This window comes from Taudactylus pleione, unplaced genomic scaffold, assembly GCF_031769625.1.
Source record: "Taudactylus pleione unplaced genomic scaffold, aTauple2 ptg000105l, whole genome shotgun sequence".
In the NCBI taxonomy this organism is placed as follows: domain Eukaryota; kingdom Metazoa; phylum Chordata; class Amphibia; order Anura; family Myobatrachidae; genus Taudactylus; species Taudactylus pleione.
Genome location: NW_028284507.1, coordinates 11,780,699 through 11,795,585, shown reverse-complemented (window position 1 = coordinate 11,795,585; position 14,887 = coordinate 11,780,699). Strand labels below are relative to the sequence as shown.

The 14,887-nt window shown below is 44.4% G+C and overlaps 1 protein-coding gene across 2 annotated transcripts in view; it reads right to left on the bottom strand.

The window, feature by feature from the left end:
- Positions 1–766: 766 nt before the first annotated feature.
- The window catches only part of LOC148525572 (tetraspanin-15-like), a 240,495-nt gene continuing 226,374 nt past the window's right edge, over positions 767–14,887 (bottom strand). For both annotated transcript variants that reach the window (XM_088470889.1, XM_088470888.1), the window contains 2 exons: positions 8,241–8,357; positions 767–4,017 (listed from right to left, as the gene is read on the bottom strand). In XM_088470889.1, coding sequence (XP_088327015.1) covers positions 3,814–4,017; positions 8,241–8,357 — 321 coding nt within the window. In that variant the 3' untranslated portion in view covers positions 767–3,813. The remainder of the gene's footprint in view (positions 4,018–8,240; positions 8,358–14,887) is intronic.

The following is a 14,887-nucleotide window of genomic DNA, read 5'->3' as shown; positions in this document are numbered from 1 at the left end:
TCCGGTACTACTGGATGAGGAAGTCATTTGCCATCGCTTCCTGTTCTTTTCCCAACCTGGGTCCACGTCTTCCAATACCTCGGCAGAGGGTCAGCATACCCGGAGCATGACAGTGAGTTTATGTGAACTGGGGTCACTACAATGTGGCATTGTGTGATTTAGGGGCATTGCAGTGTGGCATTATGTGACCTGGGACACTACAGTGTGTATTTTTTAATGATGGTAGGGGAAAGAATAATGCATCATTAATGCAAATATAAGTGGCATTCAAAAAGTTTTTAACTTCTTATAAGTGAACTAACAAATAGAAAAAAATCACAATATTTGTTGTTTTGTAACATCACATATACTACAGTACATATTTTTTATTTTCTTAGAGCATGGTTGGCGGCCCAGGCTTTGCCAGCTACAGTATGCCATCCCTGCATCATGTACTCCTTGTAGGAGTAGTAACAGCTACAGTAACATTGGTTGTTGCCATGATGGTCCTCTAAATGGAAACATACTGTATGTGCAAGTTTTGTTGTTTTGGTCACTTTGATGTGATTTAACACATTACAGCTGGTGTGAAATCTTTCTCAAGGTTCTGGTTTTTGCTGTATGATGTGATACTATTAAATTCTTAAAATTGTGTGATAATGTTACCGTTACCAAAGGTTTTGTGGTGCAGATAAACGGATTGGGAGACTAGAAGGGCTGTCTCTCATTACCTTCATTTGGACGACCAACAGTGTATAACAAATGACAAACACTGGTTCAGTCACTGTTCATGTTTTTATTTATCCATATAAAAAAACACATGTAAAAAATACACTTTTGTTAAATTAAATGTACCGCATAAAAATTAAAAAAGTAATTTCACTATTCCAATTTCCTGCATTTTAAACTGAAAGTGCGTCCCTATCGAATCCTTTACCCAAAGCTTTGATATGAGCCTTTCCGATAGGTGTCACATACCTTTTACACTTAAAAATTGACATACAGCATATAGTTAACACTAAACACAACAAACTCTAACACAAAGTGCCTCTGTAATTTTACGGTGATACAAGTGACAAAGAATAGCTAAGTGGTGAAATGATCTGACCTGAGTCTTTGGGGGGAGATGTATCAAACCTTGGAGAGAGATAAAGTGGAGAGAGATATGTACCAACCAATCAGCTTCTAACTGCCATTTTTGCAGGCTGTGAGCCTGATTTAAATAACTCGTAACTGTCATTTTTCAAACACAGCCTTGAAAGTGACAGTTAAGAGCTGATTGGTTGGAGCACCATTTAAGATTAGTAACGAGTGATAACAAGCATATCTCTCGTTATTAAATATGCCCAGGTGTTTGAAAAATGACAGTTGGTTGGTGCTTTGTCTCCCTCCACTTTACCCCTCTCCAAGGTTTATTGCACCTCCCCCTTTGACTTGTACCCTCGCCACGTGTAGTTGTGGATGCTCTGCCGGGAGTCTATACCTGTCACTATTTATCGGGACTAACATGCCTTTCAGACCTTCCACCATTATTGGGGACCACTGCATTTATTACATGGATAATCAGTCTTTGCCATCATTTATGGAGGCAATAGTATAATTCAGTATTTCCCACCCATTCTTTACTTTAACATTACATTACCTTGCATGTTGTATATGCAATAAAGTAGATGGTCTCCAATACCACTTACCCTATGCTAAACTGATTTATTGAGGATTAGGGCAATTTCATGTCATGCACGGGACATAAAGGAAACTTCTACTTGATAATTCAGCTCAATTCTTTATATTAAGAGCCTCTGCTATTTTTTAAGAAAACCTATTCGAAAAAGCTATAATTTAACTTGTCAACTTTTGTTGACAACTCGAATACACAGATACAGATTTTTTATTTTATATTGTCACATATGGGACATTACATGAAATGGCTCATTACATACATTTATAATTTGCTACTTGTCCTTTGAGCCACATAATTTTAATTATTTTCATTTAAATAAATATACATTTATATATACACACTTAAACATTTGGTAGAACCTTCGTCTCTGAATACTTCCTGAAGGCTAATTTTGGAGTCAAGCAGTATGGTTCTTCTGATATTTCTATGAATTATACATTGTAGATTATTTCTTTTATGATACTATCATGGACTTTACATTTACATTTTATAGATTTATGCACTTGTGTGATGTATTCTGATCATGTTCTTTGTTATTTTGTCTTATAATAATTTATATATTTATCAATACCAGGGACTGATTTTACATTGGTATTTACTATCTTGATTGCTGTGTTGTTAGGTATTAATAAGTTTAGCCGACCATATAAATATCCAAATTTTGTCTTTTTCAACTATCTAATTTTTTATGACATTTGTGTGACTGTCATTTATGCAGTTATGCATTTTTGAACGATCCTAGTAAATAATATAATTAGAATTTAAGATTAGTGGTTTATAATTTCAGGCCTGTATATCTATTTCTTCCTCTTTTTTATTGTTTGAATGTCTTAATCTGGATAAGTAGCCAACATATTTTGTGGTTAACAAAACCTCACAATAATAATAATAATAATAATAATAATAATAATAATAATAATAATAATAATATAATTTCTTATTTTTTTCATATACTAGCAATATTGGTGGAAGGTTTGTATCTTTCATACAGTCCCATGCTCACACTGTCTGACTGTCCTTATTTAGGAAGGACAGTCCTGATTTTAGAACTCTGTCCAGATCAGGTCAGGATGTTGGAAGATGTGGTGGCATGCGTTTGCTTGTCCTGATTTCCCAACAGCATACATGTGAGGTATACATGCTGTAGGTTGGGTTTGCGTTTTATTTTAATGTAAACTGCCTTTACTGGCCTGTGACTGCCAACAATAAATATAATGGATAGGGTGGCACACAATTTCTCATTTACAACATCCTAGACAGGGGTGCACTCATAGTGGGCAAACTGAAGCATCTGTGTCCTACAGATGCTTCAGTTTGGAATTATTTACAGCATTCTAAATTTCCTTTGGAAAGCAGTACAATCTTGACATTTTCAACTTGCTAGTAGAGCTAATAGTTAAATTGATATTTTTTTTAGTCTCTACTATTAAAAAGGTTTTTGTTGACTTAAAAGGGATGGACACCCCATCTGCATAGAAATACTATTCATGATTGACTGTGGAACTTGGCAGTAGTTTGGCGTACCTAGATCAAGAAGTTAGACGAGAGCCAATCACAAAGATCACTGTCAATCTTGGGATACTCTCTTTGGCCAGGGACGGCCTGCTACTACCGATTCCCCTGGCCAATCCTGATTAACATTTTGGTGCGGCTGTAGTGTCCATCCACTATAAATAAGCCATGAGAGGTGTCTTTAGATAGCAGAAGGTTTAAAACCTTTGTTTCGTTCGTCTGCGGCTACAGCAATACGTACAAGCTACTTAGAAAACCATGTGCGTTTCATAGAAAAAGAGAAGCAGATTACTTTCCCGCAAAGCAATTATATCCTACTCTAGAGAAAGAACTTTCTTGTAGGGACAAGTTGCACTTTCAGGAGTTATACTACTAAAACAAATACAGAATTTAATAGACAAAATTGTAAACATTGTAGCAGGTGTTGGCTCTATGGAAATGTCAGGTCGCTGCCTTTTTATTGCACTAGGAATGTTTTCTTTAAAAAAAAAAAAAAATCCCTAATATTAGCTAAGCCCTTTACCATGAGCATAATCCATTGCAATAAGTTTTGGTAGCCCGAGTGATGTTAAATGTCACTGCTGAGTGGGTTCGCAGTTATATTCTCCCCGAGGGCATTAGATACGCTGGTGGATAATTTGCTAGCATTCATCATCGCTTTCCACATTGACTGGCAGGTAGCCGTCCTCTCTTGGTAAGCAAAGACAGCAGCCCGCGCCACTCAGGTCCAGCTCCTTGAAGTTAAAGTCTTTTATAGTCAGGCATCTGAAATCCACCATATCCTTGTCATAACAAATATCCTCGAGCTTCTTCCAAAATAGATAGGACAATACAATGCCCAGAGCCTGTGACAATCATTGGTAGAGAACACAAGCTTAAATAATCAGAAATAATAGAGGTGTACAGAGAGAAGGCCTACACCTGTAATGTTATTCTGAACTAGGATGTCTAAGTATTCACATTGCTTTTGGGATGCACCATGGTTCAATTAATACTGTATTTCCATGCAGGTAAAGCTGCCATCCTGGTAACTCGTTACATTGTCACTGGCCTGTTCTTTACTCTTACTGGGAATGTAAGCTTAAACTGTGTTTTCCCCATGGGTTCTTCTCTTCTGTAGTACTCAGCCCTTGTAAGTACTATGTTGTGCTACTGCCTTTTGGGATGTGACGACAGCGTTCAATAAAAATCCATACGCGTGGACATTGTCGCTTGTTATTGGTTGCCCCGTTCACCCTCATTTACATTGGCAATTTACAAGCAACTTTTGTCGGTGCTCTACAGAAGCGAAGAAGCCCCTACACTAAGTGGAAGGAGCAGGTCAGTGAAAATGCTGCTTTAGTTGACTGTTAGCTACAAGTACCCAGCATGTGATAAATTTGATTTCACTGGCTAAAGTTATAGCAGTACCTGGAAAAGCGCACAGACGGCCTGATTCAGACCCGCTCGTGAGCACTGAGCGCTCGCAAGCGGGTCGATGTTGCCCAAGTGCGCCTGCACACGACGGAAGCGGCTCCGTCGTGCGCATGCGCGAGACCTGAATAACGACGGCCAAGCCGTCGTTATGGGTCTCGCACCAAAGGGGGCATGCTGTCGATGGTGATTGACAGCACGCCCCCTTTGGTGGGCGTGCCGGGGGCGTGGCTGCCCAGACGGAGGCGTTCCCATGGGAACGCCTACCGTCTGGGACCGGCCCCACTGACATCACTATCACTAGTGATGTCAGTGGGAGTGCTTTTGGCTCTGATAGAGCCAAAAGCACTCAAGGGCTTGCGGCAGCGAGACCCTACCGCAAGGGTCTCGTCGCAAGCCCGATGGTCACGATGGTTTTGACCATCGCGACCATCATTTTGGCCGCTCGCTATAGCTATGGGTGGTCACCCACAGCTATGCGACCGGCCAGGAGGCCGCTCCAAAACGGAGGAGGGACGGCCCTGATTCAGAGCGAGTGCTCTGTCAGAGCGTCCGGCTCTGAATCAGGGCCAGAGCCCCATGTCGTAGCAAATGGCAGCCCTGGTTAATTATATTATGGGGGAGAGTCTATATCAGCAAAAACTCTATACGTAAATATGAACATGATTAGTATGTCCCCGTGTATGTTCTTGTAATGTATAATATTTATTCAAATATATTATTCAAAAATGTTGACATGTTCATAATGTTGACATTTAACATGTTCACACCAGAATGTTGGCATAAAGTTGTTTGCTTATTTTTAGGGTTAGGGGCTAGCTAAAATTAGAGAAAAAAAACATTCTGTCGACATTCTGACTGGACAGCATCCTACCCAATTACATTTCTCTATACAATCCACAAATAACTTTACATGTGTTCTCTTTCACATCCCGCTGACCTCAGGCCAACATTCCTGTGTGAGTGGATCATCCAGTCCACCACGAACCGCTGCAATAAGGCTGTACCAATATGCAATATGTAACAATTATTCTTGTGTATAAATGCCTTTTTTCCTATAAGATTGTAAGCTTGCATGCCTCTTACCTTTTGTTTGTCTGTTATGACCCAGTGCGGGCATTATATAAGTCAATGTTAATAAATAAATGAATAAATAATGTGGGAGCTAAACATGACTCAGATCCAAGAATACTACAAAACCAGGGGGGGTGAACTACTATTAATGCATCAGACTAGGACCCCTGGGGAGTAAGGGGCCGGCACTGATGATCTGCAGTGCCATCAGCTGTCAGACTGATGGCTGTCGGTGGCTGCTACCCACCCGGGAATGCCTTGGACAGTCTGGACTGACAGCAATCCCGGACAGGCTGGGCTGCTGCGCATGAGCTGCATGCTGGGTACTCGCAGAGGTAATCTCGCGAGTGCCGCAGGCGGGAGAAGATGGTCTCTTCCAAGTCCTCTGATTAATGTCCCACCCTCTGTCTCTCCACATCACCCTCTACCCATCACCTGCCACTCCAAGTCACCATCTGCCCATCACCCTCTGTCTCTCCATCATCCTCTAGCTCGCCACATCAACCTCTGCCTATCTACCTCTACCAGTCTCCCTCTGCCTTTCCCCTTCATCATCTGCCCATCACCCTCTGCCTCTCTGTCCATCACCCTCTGTCTTACCCCGTCACCCTCTCCATCACACTTTGCCTCTGCCCTTCACCCTCTGCCCATTAACCTATCCCCATCTCCACTGCCCATCACCCTGTCTGTCCCCATCACCTTCTGCCTGTCAATGTCTGCCTCTCCCGCTCCCCCTCTGCCAGAAGACCCTTCTGTGGGGCCTCTGAGCAGCGCTGCCAACATGAGGAACTGGTTAGTTTAAAGAGGGCACAGATTATTCTTATTTGATTAAAGAGGGCACAGATTATTCTTAATTGATTAAAGGGAGCACAGATTATTCTTTTTGATTAAAGTGGCCACAGATTATTATAAGACTCTGGGATACTGACTGCAATGCTTGGCGGTCACATGGCACTAATTCGTCAAAGGGCCTAGAAGGGAGGGGCCCAAAAGCATATATTTGAATTGTGGCCCAACACTCGCAAGTTCCGCCACTGTCTAAGATGAATTATAGGGGTCGCAAGTGCTCCCTTGGAGTTTCTCATTATTATTAAGCATTCATAACTAACAAAGTTTGATGTATGACGTCCTTACTTTATTGCAATTTTGAGAACTATTCAGTGAAAAAAATTAAATTGAATTATTAAGGGAGAAGACCAAACAAATAACTACACTAAGGGTCGGTATACAAGGGCTGCAGTTTAAGTCACAGGCAGGATTACAAGTGATACAGACAGAGACTGCTGCAATGTGATAAGGGAAGATATGGATCAGAAGTGAGGGCCTGATTCAGAGCCGGACGCTCTGACCAGAGCGCTCACTCTGAATCAGTGCCCTCCTACCTAAAAATGGAGCGGCCTCCTGGCCGCTCGCATAGCTGTGGGTAACCACCCACAGCATATGCGAGCGGCCAAAAAGATGGTCGACCATCGGGCTTGCGACAAGACCCTGCGGTAGGGTCTCGGTGACCGCAAGCCCTGGAGTGATTTTGGCTCTATCACTAGTGATGTCAGTGGGGCCAGACCCAGACGGTAGGCGTTCCCATGGGAACGCCTCCGTCTGGCAGCCACGCCCCCGGCATGCCCACCAAAGGGGGCATGCTGTCAGTCACCATCGACAGCACGCCCCCTTTGGTGCGAGACCCGAAGCGACAGCTTGGCTGTCGCTGTCCGGGTCTCGCGCACGCGCACGACGGAGCTCCCTCCGTCGTGCGCATGCACATTGGGGTAACATTGACCCGCTTGCGAGCGTCCTGCGCTCGCGAGAGGGTCTGAATGACCCCCTGAGTTGGGTTTAGATGCAGGAGTACAGGGACAGAGCTGCAGTGGTTAAGTGCAGGCAAGGAGAAAGCTTATTGTCTTGGGGCTCGATTTAGTCCCGCTCTCTAGATGCGTACGCTCGCTCCCAGCGTTTGCAAATTCGGCTAAGTGACGGCAAGGCAGGAGATTGCACGGCAAGGCATAAGCACGCCCACTATGTCTCGGCGTGCTATCACTTTGTGTATGCAGACGCCCACTAGCCTGTCTTCAGATGCCCACTTGCGCAAGTCATCTCCAGGAAGTGTATGCAACCATTGGTACATTGGGTACCATCGGTTGCATTCGCAGCGCTTGAGGTTAACTATACCCTACCGCAAGCACACCGAGCACTTCAGTGTGAAATACAACCAGGTGACGTGTACTATGACGCTGCCTAATTATGCACGCCTCTGAACCGGCGTTAAGACACTCAGGCACGCCTGCATTCAAACCTCCACTCCCCCGTTTCGAGTGGCCTGCCCCTGTTACCACCTACAAATGGCTTGACCTGTCTCTCATTCAGCTGGGCTGTCTATGCCCGGTGAGCGTACGCTTCCCAATCGCTCGGATTAGTTCGCATGCGCACAATGCGAACCATCGGCAGCTATGAGCGAACGCTTCCTAGCGATCGGGTCTGAATCGGGCACTTAGTTCTGTAGGAATACTCTATGTGATGCATGAAATACAAACAGGGATTGACGGAAAGGTCAGTGAAAAGATACTGTACTGCATGTGTCCATTACCTGAGGTGCCAGCATAGCTATGGCTATCCCAAAAGTCACTCCAAAGTTATCATTTAGCCACAAGCCCACAGCATGGATACATCCTCGCACGTGGATAATCTGGATGACATCCAGTCTCTATACAGAGGAAGAAAGAGAGGAAAAGCTCAGTGTACAGACGTTCAATAAAACAGCCATGGATTTACCTTATACGTTTTTTTAAGGTTTTTTTCTTATTAAGGTCTGAGCAGAGCAAAAAACAAACAATTTAATGCAATGAACTATTTTAATTTTCAGACATGAGTACAAAGGATTATTGCAGTTAGTTATATATTCTTAAAACAAGGTGCAGACAGGTACAAGGAATACAATTAAAAATATACATAAATACATACATAGGAGTCAAGAATGATCTATTGATAGTATTTCAGAATGGTGTTAAAAAGCCAAAATATAAATAATGTGTTAATAGCTGGGAGAAAGGAAGGGGGTGGGAATGGGAATGGTGAATACAGACATGGGATGGGAATTAGGGATTCTTGGTGGTTGGAAGCTTTGCATTAAATTATATGTATGTCTGGCACTGTTTTACTGAAGCTTGGGTGGACCCATATTGTGTGTATTTCTGTTAAATATGATCCAAAGTCCCCAAGTCTGGATATATTTGTGAATTTTATTGTTTAGATCGGTAGCTATTTTCACAATATCTGCTACATGCCTATTATGTAGCATCATAAGGAACATTTAGTATCAATTAGGATCCCAAGGGGGCAATTTGTCAATTGCTTCTATTGGTAGGCCCAATGGGAAGAACCAAGGATGTTCTGAATGGGACATTTGATGATTCTTCTTGATAGAGTATTTGTCCCAGAAAGTAAAAATCTCGGAGAAGGTCGAACAGATGAGTAGGAATAAGTCCATTTGCCCACTGTTCTCTAATACATTGGAGAAGCTGATCTTTATATTCATTGAAGTTCAATGTAAAAAATATACCATCTGTAGTAGAAACAGTTGATTAAGCTCTTTTTTCCTCACTGACTATGGTTCATGAGTCCTTGTTTGCTGGTCTGCCCAACTCAGCTTCCACCATGGTCAGGGCTTACTTGGTCACAAAAATTATTTTGCAGGTAAGAAATAATACCATCGATAACAGATCTCATGTAGAGGTTTTAGGGATCTTGAAATTGTGAGTTTAAGTCAAAATGGAATTAGATATTGCACAGGCAGCATTCTGGAAGAGATACAAGGTTCTCAGAAGGAGGTTTATTTTAATCAATATCATCACTACAGTGTCTAAGTCTGGGACAGCGCCAAAAATAAATTATTCTTTTCCAGGGCTCGAACCCGGGACAAGCACTGTTGCAAAGCGATCACCTAACCTCTAGCCCACAAGCCAGCTATATTAAGAACCACACATAGCGGGCTCATCCTTGTGCACTCCACCCACCCACTGCTGTTTTTAATGCGTACACTCGCTCCCAGCGTTTGCAAATTTGGCCAAGTGACGGCAAGGCAGGACTACTACAGAACTACTCTGGCTGGACTTATTTGGGGCATCACCACTTAACACTTATTTTTAACACTTTATATCACTCTATGTTTGTTTTTTAATTACATTACATTTTCACACATTTTTTATTTTATTTTGTGTGATGCCCTGGGATGGTTTGGCTGGGATGGTTTGGGGGTACCCCACGCCCCAGACATGAACCCCCATAACTGTTAGGGACTTACCCAATGAGGTTACCTTGACGTTGGTGGGTAAGCTCATAACTTTGGCCAAATTTATGCCAGAAACCTTGTATATGATGTATTATTAATGGTTGTTTGGTGCATCTGGTCTCTTTCTTTTTTCTATGTTGTAGTATTAAGTCTCAGCTAAGTAGCACATCCCATTAGAAAGAGCTAGGGTGTGCAGTCCAGGGCCCCTTCCCCTAAAATTATCAACTGCAAAAGGAGCGTCATATTGGTGAAATGAAAAGGTTACTCCAGTTTGGCTACATCCCTAATGAAACCTTTTGGTGAACGTTACAAGGAGTGTAGAGGTGAGTCCTATTCTATGTGTCGATATATCAGAGTGTGAAACCTGTGTGTTTGGAAGTGTGCATGACCTGAATATTAATAAAAACTTTCAGGGAATGGTATTTATTTGCTTTCGGTGAGTGCTATCTACAGGTATGCTATAGGAGGGGGCTCATTATGTTGATAGAGTACATAGGAAAGAAGTAATATTTCCGGTCGCCATACAAGAAAGAACAACTGAAGTTGGATTAGGCATAATCGGGATTGTGTATAAAAGACTTTTGGACAGCTCCATGTTTTATACGGCTTGCTGAACTTCACCATCAGTTGTGAATTGCTTTCCACCCAGGTGCTTCTTCAATGGTTATACAAGATGGAAATCACTTGGTGCCTGGTCAGGTCTGTAGGGAGGATGGTCCAGTACCTCACAATGGTTGGGCTCTAATAGCTCACGTGTGCGTTTGTCTGAGTGTGGTCTGGCATTAACATGCATCAATAGAAAGCCTTTTTGCAGCAACCAAGGTTGTTTTAGAGGAATTGCCCAGCAACCTGCTAAATGTGTCACAATAGCGGACAGTATTCACAGTATTTCCCTTGGTAAGGAAATCAACAAAAAGCAAGCCATTGTGGTTCCAAAACACAGTCGCCATGACCTTCTTTGCAGATGAAGTTATTTTGAATTTCTTTGAAGGTAGGGACGATGTGTGTTTCCATGTCATGGATGCTTGCTTTGTCTCTGGTGTCACATAATGCACCCACGCTTCATTGCCCGTAATAACCTGAGGGAACTGCACTCCCTCCTCATGGTACCGTGTCAAGTGCATAAGAGACAATCCCATCCTATTGGTTTTGTGAACTTCTGGGATTGGATTAGGTACCCAGTGTGAACACTTTTTCCTGTACCCCAGTTGCTCATGAATGATTTTGTGCACAGTACCCACTGAGATGTTAAGTTCAACAGCAATATCACTAACTTGAATGAGTCTGTCCTCCTGAATCAGACCTTCAATGCAGCACAAATTCTCATCTGTGGTGGATGTGCCTGGCCGGCCGGATCGCTGCTCATCTTGAACAATTGTCCTGCCAAAAGCAGTGCACAAACCCAAACTGGTTTCTGTGACATGACGTTATCACTGTACACCTCGATAAGTTGGCGATGAATTTCAGCTGCTAATGTGCCGTTTAGATGTATAAATCTGATCACACTACGCACCTCAATGTTTGACCGTGTCTCCGCCAGCCCCGCCATCTTACAACTGATGTTGGGACAGTATGGAGTATATTTACTAAAGTGAGAGTTTTTAGAATTGGAGATGTTGCCCATAGAAACCAGTGGTGTAACTAGAGGGGGGGGGGGGTCGGTCGAGCGGGGCTTGTGCCCTGGGCGCCGTGGCAAGCCCTACAGAGGGGGGAGCTGTCGCCAAGGCATCGTACCCGCACACCCGCTCTCCCACCCCCTTCTCCACCACCATTGTGTCCTGTCTCTGCTTTAAAAAGCTGGCATGTGTGCCTGGTAGCCTGGTGCTGCCTGTAGGGGGAGCTCCAGTGGAAGTGCACAGACCCTCCTAGGCAGTCTTCTTCCTGGACTAGAGCTGCCTGCCCACCATCTGCGCCTGATGAGGACTTGGAGTGAATGTTCCTTCCCCGGCGTTCTCCCTCTCCCACAGGTGAGTTATTTGGGCAAGGGGGGGTTTCCGGTGGATGGCTAAGCTGCCGCAGGGGGGTGTCGGCGGCTGGATGGCTAAGCTGTCGCGTGTGTGTATATGTGTCAGTGTGTGTATATATGTGTCAGTGTATGTTTCAGTGTGTGTATATATGTGTATGTGTCAGTGTATGTGTGTCAGTGTGTGTATATGTGTCAGAGTGTGTGTATATAAATATATATATATGTGTGTCAGTGTGTGTATATGTGTCAATGTGTATGTGTGTGTGTGTGTATGTCAGTGTGTGTATATATGTGTCTGTGTCAGTGTCTGTATGTGACAGTGTTTATGTGTCAGTGTGTGTATATATGTGTCAGTGGGTGTGTGTATATATATTTATATATAAATATATGTGCCATTGTGTGTGTCAGTGTGTGTGTGCAAGTGTATCTGTGTCAGTGTGTGTCTGTGTGCTGAGAGACAACGCGGGGGAGAGCTGATTGTGTGACTGAGAGACGACGCAGGAGGTGGAGGTGACGGTGTGCTGAGAGATGATGCGGGGGGAGGTGATGGTGTATTGAGACGACGCAGGGAGGTGATGGTGTGTTGAGGGATGACGCGCGGGGTGATGGTGTGGCTGAGAGACGATGCAGTAGGGAGATGATGGTGTGCTGAGGGTTGATGCAGGGAGGGTCGTAATGGTGTGGCTGAGAGTTGATACAAGGGGGGAGGTGATGGTGTCCCAAGAGATGACGTAGGAGAGAGATGATGGTGTGTTGAGAGTTGACGCCAGGGACACTTGAGACTCCTGGGAAGAGTCAGGCTTACGGGGTAGTATGAACTGAGGTGGTTTTAGGAATGACCTTTTCATGAAATATCACTAGCACAAAATAAAAGTACATATAGAATTTATTCAAGAACAAAAACTGTATGGCAAAGTTCCACATTAAATCTCAACAACATAAAGTTCATGACATGCACTAACAGGTGCAGGGGTATGCCCCTGTAAGAAACAAAGTTCGAAGTACACACTGAACTGGTGTGGGGTGAAACCCCGAGTCCAACACGAGGCTAGAGCCTCAGGATAGAATGGAGGTCAATAACAGGGTTGAGCCCTGTATCGTGACAGAGGTCCGGAACTGGATTGAGCCCTGAGATGTAATGAAGATCCGGAATGAGATTAAGCCCTGAGACGTAATGAAGATCTGGAACAGGGTTGAGCCCTGAGACGTGATGAGGGTCCAGAACTGTGTTGAGCCCTGAGATGTTATGAGGGTCCGGAACGTGGTTGAGCCCTGAGACGTGATGAGGGTCCGGAACAGTGTTGAGCCCTGAGACGTGATGAGGGTCCAGAACATGGTTGAGCCCTTCGATGTGATGAAGGTCCGGAGCAGGGTTGAGCCCTGCAGCGTGATGAAAGTCCGGAGCAGGGTTGAGCCCTGCGGCAGGATGAAGGTTCGGAGCAGGGTTGAGCCCTGCGGCAGGATGAAGGTCCGGAGCAGGGTTGAGCCCTGCGTTGTGATGGGGTTCCAATGAGGATAGACTGTAACAGTGCAGTTGACAACTGTAGAAGAAGTAACCCCAATGTCCGTACGAGTCAATTATAACAAGTGAATTCAATAGTGTAGCGTAGAATGGAATAGCAGTAATAGAGCAGGAAAACAACGGAAAGACAATGGCATTGCTGAGCTCTGTAGTGCAGCTGATAACCTGTATCAGAACTTGAACCGGAACACGAGCAGGACTGTAGCGAGGTCCACAGCATACACAAGGCACAGCAGGGATCTGGCAGGAGTCTAAGGAAGACCTGAAAGTAACGTTGCACAGACAATGAGGCATAGTTAGTAACAGGCTTTATACTAGAGGTCTGTGATCCATAGGAAGTTCAGAACATGTAACCCAAATAGAATCAGGTTTGGAATAATAAGCAATCAATGAATCCAACAACCTGACGACACCTAAGAAACAGATGATCACTTTAACTCTCTGCACACTGCATGTGATGAATGCCAGCAACCAGGATAGATCCTCCAACGACTACAATGGAACTTTGGCAAGTGTAGTTTATCTTTATGTACTGAAGTAGTCGAAGTCCTGACAGGGGGGAGGTGATGGTGTGCTGAGAGACGATGCAGGGGGGTGATGGTGTGGCTGAAAGTTGAAGCAGGGGGGAGAGGGGGAGATGGTGTGCTGAGAGTTGACGCAGGGGGAAGATGATGGTGTTCTGAGAGGCGACGATGGGGAAGGCGAAGTTGTGGCTGAGAGACGGTGCAGGGGGGAGATGATGGCGTGCTGAGAGATGAAGCAGGGGGGAGTTGATGGTGTGGCTTAGAGACGACGCAGGGATGGAGATGATGGTGTGGCTAAGAGATGATGCAGGGGAAAGGAAGTTACACAGCACGAGTCTGGTAGAACCGCTGTTGTATGATGATGACCTTATTAATATTCCTACACAAGGCATCTTCTGGACGATGTGACCAACATGAATATTGAATACCGACTGAAGACGTCGTCGTTCCAGGGAGGATGTATTTCTTCAGAGGCTCCACATTGTAAGAAACCACCATATAGGTAAGGTGCATATGGAATGGAAAGGAATGTACCCAGAGTGACAAGGAATGGGTGGCATGCCCCTTCTGGTATGTGACACACCCATACTTTTCTGTATGTGGGGGGCGCTAATCTTAAACTTGCCCTGGGCTCCAAAGACCCTAGTTACGCCACTGATAGTAACTAAACAGATTCTAGCTATTATCTTCTGGAACAGGGATGGGGAACCTCCTACCCGGGGGCTGTATACAAGGCCCTCGGAATCATTTGGTCTGGCCCTCTGAACTTTTTTCTGTTAGCCTCATTTAGCTAGCAGGGTGCCTAGAATGGCACCCTGCAGCCAGAATCTATGCAGCAGTGCTGCCTGGAGCGTCCTTAGGACTCTTCAACGGTCACATCGCTGCCCTTAAGCTCCCCGTATTGCTGTAATCACCGGCAATTGTGGCCCCGCCC